General features: G+C 37.6%; 1 protein-coding gene across 2 annotated transcripts in view; it reads right to left on the bottom strand.

The window, feature by feature from the left end:
- Nucleotides 1–226: 226 nt before the first annotated feature.
- LOC104430384 (lysine histidine transporter 1) overlaps nucleotides 227–9,445 on the bottom strand; it is a 50,329-nt gene continuing 41,110 nt past the window's right edge. For both annotated transcript variants that reach the window (XM_018867075.2, XM_039303172.1), the window contains exons 2-8: nucleotides 2,600–2,757; nucleotides 1,889–2,272; nucleotides 1,390–1,783; nucleotides 1,185–1,290; nucleotides 958–1,049; nucleotides 752–820; nucleotides 227–655 (exon numbers count right to left, since the gene is read on the bottom strand). In XM_018867075.2, coding sequence (XP_018722620.2) covers nucleotides 557–655; nucleotides 752–820; nucleotides 958–1,049; nucleotides 1,185–1,290; nucleotides 1,390–1,783; nucleotides 1,889–2,272; nucleotides 2,600–2,757 — 1,302 coding nt within the window. In that variant the 3' untranslated portion in view covers nucleotides 227–556. The remainder of the gene's footprint in view (nucleotides 656–751; nucleotides 821–957; nucleotides 1,050–1,184; nucleotides 1,291–1,389; nucleotides 1,784–1,888; nucleotides 2,273–2,599; nucleotides 2,758–9,445) is intronic.

The following is a 9,445-nucleotide window of genomic DNA, read 5'->3' as shown; positions in this document are numbered from 1 at the left end:
TCACGAAATTTTCCTGTGAATTCTTTATCGCAAGTGATCATCTTAGGTTAATCCACGAGGTTGATTTAGAAACACCAGCGACATTAAGTGAGATTAACCACGCAACCCTTCATCTTGCCCGCAATTATTCGAGAAAACATGTCTTCCAAAGTGTACCAACTATGTCACTTTATGGCAGAAGTGCTGACTTGTGGTCACCACCATATGTACTCATCGAACTAAATAAAAAATAATTAAAGTTTGCGATCTTTTTTTATTGATGCTCTAGAAGTTTTACACAGCAAGACAAGATATATGCACACAAGAAAGAAAGAAGGCAGGCATAGATAAGTTGGGGGTGAGCGTGTGTTCTCTTTTTCTAGTTCCCAGGTCACAAATTACTCATCACAAACAAACGATGCACCTAATACTCCATGAATAACCTACTAGAATCGCCAGACGTATTCCTGCTTGAACATTTAGTCTTGCCCACCATGGGTTATGATCTTTCTCGATGAGCACTCGAAATTTGAATCCTTCTGCATCACAGACAAACCGGATTCACTTCCATGCGAATCTAAGAATAGAATTTGTATGTCTTGGCCGTGAGGATGATTTGTCGGAGTCCTCCGATGGGTGACAAGATCATCAACAAAAGCCCTAATATGATGCATACCTGAAATAAGCAAAACCCATATTAGATGAACTGAATAACAAACACGAGGCTTGATCGAGGATGAGTTACCAGAGAAGGAGAATGAGTGTAACATACCCAGTTTGACCACCACGATAAGCTAAACTTCCTCGGCTTGTAGATTGCGAGCCACATTATGCAAGGAAGCTGATGAAAAAAAAAATGCAGAAAGGAGAAGACACATTAGGATTTTATCGGAACCAGAAAGTTCATCCAAGCATTTCGGTAGACAAATTTTTACAATGGCAAATTTGAAATCACTATATCAGTGGGAGGTTGCTTACAAAGTATGTTGTCGGGGCAAAAGCAAATCCCCCGAAAAAGGAAAGAAGGCCACTGAAGAATGGGAAAGTGATGGCGACGAACATTGTGAACGCTGCGATGCCAATGGAACATCAATAACATCGACAAAATGGACAGACACGAAAAGCAGGGACCGAACTAACAAATATCGCATACTAGACCAAAATATACAAGCAAGCAGCAACAAGAGACCAGGCATCATACTTACCCACATAGACATTGCGAGCCACAAAACGAAGCGTTCCAGTTGGCTTGAAGTGCAATTTTTTCACTAAGACAGTCTCTATCATGTCAAACACCGGCATCGCGTAGACCTGTGCCAAACCATGAAGATAAATTCAAGTCACAGGCTAGAAAGACACCGTCGCCACAAAGAACATTGAAAGACCCTAGAGAAGGAGCTTGTACATTACCTGGTAACTTCCAATAACATGGATGACGACAAACATGTTTGCCATTGCAATGAGCCACTTCGGTTTCTTCAGGGAGATGAGGATATCATCCTCGACCGAGTTCCCAAACATCCTGTATCCAATTAGAGCGACCGGGAAGTAGCAGAGAGCCACGACAATGTAGGCGACAATGACTCCTCTCCACATCGGGCCCTTGGACGGCTTCTCAGGGGTGGAGGGGATGGTCGCCTGAATCTCCAGGACCACATTGTGCCCGGCATAGGCGAAAGCCACATTGCCCATGGCGCTGAAGAAGTCTAAGACCTTCCCAGCCGTGGTCGATGACCTATAACTGTACTTCACGTCCGGCTGAACGCCTTTCTCTATGGAAGCTCCCCAAGCTATGGTTGAGTAACTGAAAAATGAAGATTATGAAATGTCATCCCGAGTCATGTTATGACTTAAATTGTACCAATTATGAGCAAGCGAATTCACAAGAGCTGGAATAGAAGAATATTACCTCAGAGACATAACGGCTGCAGTGAGGGAGACGCCGGAGATGGAGTTGAAATTGGGGAGATGGGAGAGGACAAATTGGACAGAGGCAAAGATCATGATGAAGTAGGTGGTCTTTAATTTCTTGCAGCTCGAGCACACGGTGTGGTGGAACTTCTGCAGCGACTTCCCTCCGGTGACCATGTACACAATGTTGACACCGACCTCGACGACCAGCTGCTGAGGGACCATGATGTAGAGTCCGAGCTTCTCGCCGAACGCGTACTGCCCGAGCTCATGGTACCGATCGAACCTTCTTCCGGGGATCATCTCGTGCATCTCGACCATTTGCCACAATGTGTACAGGGTGATGAGCCATGAAAGGACTAGCACAGCTACACCAGGACCCCTAGAGAACATCAAAGAAACACACAAAGCAGCCAAGTTACATAAAGACAGGACGACCCATAAGTTCAATCTGCATACTGATAGCTACCACTTTGCAACTTGGGATTGACTCGGTAACCGGTAGGCAAATTAAGTCATCAGACTTGCACAAAACGCTACTTGCACTAAATTAGGCACAGGGAAAGAAAAAGATGGTAGACTCAGGACAGCTGAGTCGGCTAGAGGAGAAATATAACCAAGGACTATATTAATTCAGGACCAACTTCTTCCACACTGTGATAGATTTGAAATGACCGAAATGATTTCTAGCTTGGGAAGTTTAGCATACCATCCGAGTTCGGACATGGCATAGGGGAGGCTGAGGACGCCGGCTCCAACCATGGCCGTGACATTGTGGAAGGCCGAGTACCACCATTTTGCATTCCTCGAAGAGGTGATGGGAAGCCAGTCATCGATTTCCTTCTGCTTCGCTAGTTTCTCCTCAATCTGCGTGATTGATCATGAAGCATTTGTTCAACTTTAGATCTTGCCTTAGGATGAAAAAAAAATTGCTGTCTCATTTGCATTTACCTAAAACTAGAATCACTAGACAAGAAAGTAGCAGCATTTTGCTCCCAAAGTAACAGTGGGATATTTGCAAACGAGCCCGCCAATCGTAGCATTTTAACTGAATCCTAAATTTACTGACCAAAAAAAAAAAAAAAAAACTGAATCCTAAATTCAACATCATGCATATGTAAATATTCCACATCCCGTGTCAATAGAGTTCATATGTTTTTTATACACATGTGCCTCTATTGACCAATGAACTTAAGTTTTTTGGGTTGAACTTTCCTATACGGTATCAAAGGTTCTACCCTTTTGTGTCTGCCTCCACCCTACTAGTCAAATTTTATGTGCCACACTCCTAATTTGATTTTCACGTGCATTGACTATGGGGTTATATTCTTTTCATATACATATAATTTCTCTCTACCTATGATTGTAAGTTTTTTTTTTTTTTAATTGATTTTCCAATGAAGGGATGTTCACATGATGTTAGCTCAATAAATTGTCCAAAAAGTCTTAAACCTATTGTATAAGAATTAATTCAAACCCAACAATTTTCAATTTTATCAATTTTGTCTTTTGATAATTTTCAAATTTAGTTATTCCGATCAATTTTAATTGGAAATCGCTGACGTGGAGGTCCACGCTAGCGCCGGCCTGGCCAGCCATATTGGATGGAGCTTTCACGTTGGCAATTTTCAGTCAAAATAGACCAAAAGGACTATATTGATGACTTACTAAAAGATTTAAGACTAAATTGGAAAAAATAAAAAATTTAGTATTGAATTGGCATTCGTCCAATAAATTTATGACTTTTTGGATAATTTTTCCTGACAACAAATAATTGTTTTTTTTTCTTTTATGGATCGATGACATGCAGATATTCGAGGTGCCAAATAATTATTCGTTGTGGTGGTCACGACTATGAAGTCATATAGTCAAAGCAAAACGCAAGAGCGGCCTTTTCAAAAATGGCATTCTCTTTTCAAATCATTGAATTCGAACGATTTTGCGAAAACTGGAGACCCTTGATCTTTACCGTTACGAATATAAATTAAACAAATCGTAAATCTGATGATGGACCACGTCGGGTAACGTGCGTTGGAGTAAAGATCGAATATTCAAAAAAATAATAGAAAGAAATAAGGAAAATTGTCGACCATGTGTCCAAGGTCGATTGGATTATGACGACTAAGCCACGTGGAGGAGTGAACCTCACATATTTCTCTCGTTAATATAAGCTAAAATCTTTAACTATTGGCAACATACTTAACATTAAAAAAAGAAGAAGGAAAAAGCCTGGTTTTAAAGACAGGCAATGCAACATGCTATGTTAAAATTCATTTGGGAAGAAGACACAATTAAATGTCATAACTTTTATGTGCTTAATTTGATGTTATGATTTTTCAATCAATCACTTACTTATAAAAGAGAAAAACCTACCTTTACTCGAAATGCAAAACCATGAGTCATGACACTTGTGATGAATTTTTTTTTGAAAAGTTATGACCCTTAAATAACCAATTAAAAAAATTATGACAATCGGTTGATTGATAGATAATGTCATATGAAAAAGTATAATAATCACGGTGTCCATTTACGAAATCATTTCTACCCTCAGAGCCACGTAACGACGAATCATTTTTTTGGATGGACCATGATGGTATCGACATGATTCGAAGAGTACATAGTACCAATAATGCAAAAGTCATGCCCAATGGCTTTTCTATGAGCTATGAGAGTTTTGGATATATTTATATTATTGTACTTTGTAAAACTGCCACAAGGGGATGATTTTAAAGGCTTCTTTTTCCTATGATTTACTATTTTTTCATTAACTAAAGTGATCATTTTAAGGAAAATTCCTTCCAAATCATTTATTCCCGTGAAACAAACGGAACCTAATACTTAAAAATATAAAACGGTTCCACTATTTAATAACAAGTTGAGGTTTTATGATTTCAAGATAATAAATTTAATGTTTTCTTAATGTGAAAAGTTAAAATCTTTAAAAAAGAATGCGTATGTTGACATGGAGATTAGCCCAAAAAATGAAAATTCATAATTTTTGAAATCTTGAATTGTATTTTCTTGAATTTTGACAAAATAGCGGAAACTAAGTTTTGGCTTCTTTTTTTGAGCCAAAGCAGTGGGGACGTACTCATACGAAAATCCGTTCACTCAATTAAGTGAGAAAGCACGAATGAGCATTGAAAAAGCGAGTCAACTCGCGGGCCCAATGAAAAGTTGCCACGTAGCCCTATGGATGAATCTCCTAAATCAATCTCAGCGTGTCAGACGGTAACGGCAAAATTTAGATAGAGGCATATCTCAGAAGTCCATCATCTGTTAGAAATTAATCCAAATTCATCGGTGTTGATACTTCGATACAAAGACTATCAAGTTACCGATATTTTGACATCGAGATCCCGAAATTGGTACCGAAGATTGTTCGGTACCTACATTGAAGAAGAGTCATAATTGCTGCATTATTTTTAATGAGTTTGTTCATATTTCTAGATATAATGCTTATTTCTAGAGATATAATGAGATATTGTGAGATATTGTGATTATTTTGTAAGTTTCTAGAGATTCATCTTTTTCGGAATGCTAACTATATTTTTTGGGAAGAGCAAAGGCCATGTAACAAGTTTATAAATAGGGGAGTATTGTAATTGTTTTCGTTAAGGTAAAATAAAGTGAATCAAACAGAAAAGCCTATCTATCTCATTTGCTTTTTTGAGTGAGTTTCGAGTGTTTCAGTTTCAAATTTCTCCCATCAAATTGGTATTAGAGCTTACGGTTTGTGATCATGGCCTCATCAAACAATCAGTTTTCTCTTCAATACCCTCATCTTACCAAAGACAATTATGGTAACTGGGCTATTAGAATGAAAATTCTACTCGACGCTCATGGTGTGTGGAAACTTGTCAACACTGGCTATGATAAGCTAGAGGATGAAGCCACCTTGACCCAAAATCAAGGGAATGCCTTGGAGAAGGTTCGAACGAAAAATCAATAAGCCATGTCAATCATCTATCAAGCTTTGAATGATTCCATGTTTGAAAAGGTGACAAACGCCATCATTGCTAAAGAGGCGTGGGAGATTCTTCGCAACACATGTTAAGGAGCATAGAATGTTCGGAAGATTCGCCTTCAAATGTTAAGAGGTGAATTCGAGGTAATCCATATAAAAGAATTTGAATCAATTGTTGATTATTTCACAAGAGTTTTGGCGATCGTCAACCAGATGAAAAGAAATGGAGAAGATGTTTCAGATGCTTGTATTATTGAGAAAATATTTCTATTCTTAGACAAGAAGTACAACCACATTGCTATTGTAATTGAAGAATCCAAAGACTTGGATGCCATGGTGATCGATGAGCTTATGGGTTCATTACAAGCCAATGGAGAAAGGTTCGGGAAAAAGAAAAAGAAAAAAAGAATGAACTAGTGGAGGAAGTTCTCCAAACAAAACTAACCATCCAAGATGAGGAGCAAAGAAGAGAACCCGCACAAACTCATAGGACAAACCAAGATCGTGATAGTGATTGAGGCTGAGGTTGCTTTCAAGGAAGAGGTTGTGGATGAAGTAAATGAGATGCTGCACAAAGTGACGGTAGATATAAGTATCAAAGTGGTGTTCATGGAAGAGAAAATAATTCAACAGGGCAATGGTATGATAGATCTAAAATTCGATGTTATCATTGTAATAAACTTGACCATTATTCTTTTAACTGCTGGAATAAGGAGAGTAGCATAACAAACGAATGTGAAGATGTTGAATAATAAGATGTTAACTCTCAATATAAAGAATGAAATGTCTCTATGCCCGAGGGTGTGCATGGATGATCCTTCATGGTTGTGGCATTTGAAGTTCAGCTATCTTGATTTTGGTGGACTCAATTTGCTTTCTTGCAAGAAGATTTTATGACCTACCATATATTAATCATCCTGATCAATTTTGTGAAGGGTGTATTATCAGTAAACATTCCAGAACTAGCTTTCTAAAGGAAGCAACTTATTGAGCAGAGAAGCTACTTGAGTTGATTCATTTTGATATATGTGTTTCAATCATTCCTAACTCATATGGTAATCATCAATATTTTTGTCTTTATCGATGATTTTACTCAAAAAATTTGGGTGTATTTTTTGAAAGAAAAGATAGAAGTGTTTGATATGTTCAAACAATTCAAGAACTTGGCTGAAAGGTAGAGTGACTATTTTATCAAAGCTATGAGGATCGATTGTGGCAAAGAATTCACCTTAGCCATATTCAACAAATTTTGTGAGGATCATGGTATTTGACGTTTCTTAATAGCTCCGTATTCTCCTCAAGAAAATAGTGTAGCCGAATGGAAAAATAAAACTATTCTTGACATGGTTCGAAGCATTTTGAAGAGCAAAAATTTACCAAATGAGATTTGGGCTGAAGTTGTTTCGTGTGTTGTCTATCTTCAAAATAGATATCCTACATTCGGACTTGAAGGCGTAACTCCACAAGAATCATGGACCAGGAGAACACCAAGTGTTTCACACTTGAGGATTTTCGGGAGCATTTCCTATGCTCCTGTCTCGGACCAGAAAAGATTGAAGTTGGAAGGCAAGAGCAAAAAGATCATCTTTATTGGGTATGACTCCTCATCCAAAGCCTATTGATTACTTGATCATAACACTTTGAAAGTGTATATAAACAGAAATGTCAAGTTCGATGAAGATGGCATGTGGGAAGACAACCTAAAAGATGAAGCGAATGCTCCTAGTGATAGCAATCAAACAAAGTTAAATGATCGTTCTTCACCTTCTTCTCCAATATTTTCTTCAAGTTCATCATCACCTACCTCTTCAAATGATGTTGATGAACTGCTAGTGCGAAGATCGAGAAGATTATCCATATTTATGAAGCTACCAATGAGCTTCACCTTGTATGTCTTCTTGTAAATTGTGAACCACTTGTCTATGATGATGCGGCTAAAGAAGAAAAATGGAGAAAATCCATGAATAAAGAAATTGATGCCATTGAGAAGAATCAAACATGCGAGCTTGCTGATCTTCCAAAAGACAAGAAATAAATTGGAGTCAAATGGTTGGACAAGGCAAAGAAGAACAAGAACGGAGAAAGGAGAAGTGACAAGATACAAGGCTAGATTAGTCACGAAAGGCTACTAGCAAAAAGCCGGAATCGATTATGATGCTCTAGTTATCCGCGTGGAAACGATTAGATTGACCATTTCAATTGCTGCTTAAAATGACTAGCAAATTTATCAAATGGGTGTCAAATCAACATTTTTGAATGACATCCTTGAAGAAGAAATCTATGTCGAACAACCCGAGAGGTTTATTGTGAAAGGTTGTGAAAACAAAATGTTGAAGTTGAAGAAAGCTCTATATGGGCCTAAACAAGTACCAAGAACATAGAATTCCAAAATTGATACATATTTCAAGGCAAATAGATTCTTACAATGTCCATATGAGCATGCACTCTATTTGAAGCAAGAAAAAGGTAATGTTTTACTTGCCTGTTTATATGTCGATAATCTTGTTTTTATAGGAAATAATCCAGCATTGATAGATGCTTTTAAGGCATTGATGGTGAAAGAATTTGAGATTTCGATGATGCTCTTATGAATTAATTCCATAGGATCAAAGTGAAGCAAAGTGTTGAAGTGATTTTTATTTCCCAAAAAGGATATGTAGAAAATATCCTTGAAAAATTTAACATGAAGAACTGCACTCTGGTTAATACACCAATGGAGTGTGAACCAAGCTTTTGAAGTTTGATGATTGTGTCAATGTTGATTCGACATATTATAGAAGCTTGATTGGGAGTTTGAGATACTTGACATGTGCGAGATCGGATATTATGTATGATGTTAGAATTGTGAGTTGATATATGGAGAAGCCGAAGTCATCTCATTTTTAAAGTTGTAAAGAGGATACTTCGGTACATCAAAGGTACTACTTTCCATGAGCTACATTACTATCGCTATGAATCCTTCCAACTTAGATCTTATTCTGATAGTGATTATGGTGGAAATATTGATGATCGAAAGAGCACTGCAGGCTTTGTATTTTTCTTGTGCGACATTACTTTCATGTAGTCATAAAAAAAAGCAACCTAATGTCACTCTGTTGACATGTGAAGCTAAATATGTTGCTGCATCCTCATGTATTTGTCATGCAATATGGTTGAAAAAACTACTCAAATATATTCTTATGGAGCAGAAGAAAGCAATTGAGATTTTTGTTGATAATGTTTCTGCTATTGCATTGGCGAAAAATCTAATTTTTCATGAACGAAACAAACATATTGATATTCGATATCACTTCATTCGAGAACATGTTAAAGGGAATGAGGCTGAAATGTTGCATCAAGTAGCAGACATTTTAACTAAACCTCTCAATACTTTCCGAAAGTACAAGAGCCTGCTTGGAATGATCGATGGAAGAGAATTTGGTTTAAGGGGGAATGTTAGAAGTTAAACTAAATTCATTGGTGCTGATACTTCAATATCGAGACTATCGAGTTGCCAATACTTCGACACCGACATCCCAAAATTGATACTAAAGACTGTTCAATATCCACATTGAAGAAGAGTCATAATTAGTGTGTTACTTTTAATGA

The sequence above is a fragment of the Eucalyptus grandis genome, chromosome 10 (assembly GCF_016545825.1).
Source record: "Eucalyptus grandis isolate ANBG69807.140 chromosome 10, ASM1654582v1, whole genome shotgun sequence".
In the NCBI taxonomy this organism is placed as follows: Eukaryota; Viridiplantae; Streptophyta; class Magnoliopsida; order Myrtales; family Myrtaceae; genus Eucalyptus; species Eucalyptus grandis.
This window is presented reverse-complemented; position numbering and strand designations above follow the sequence as displayed.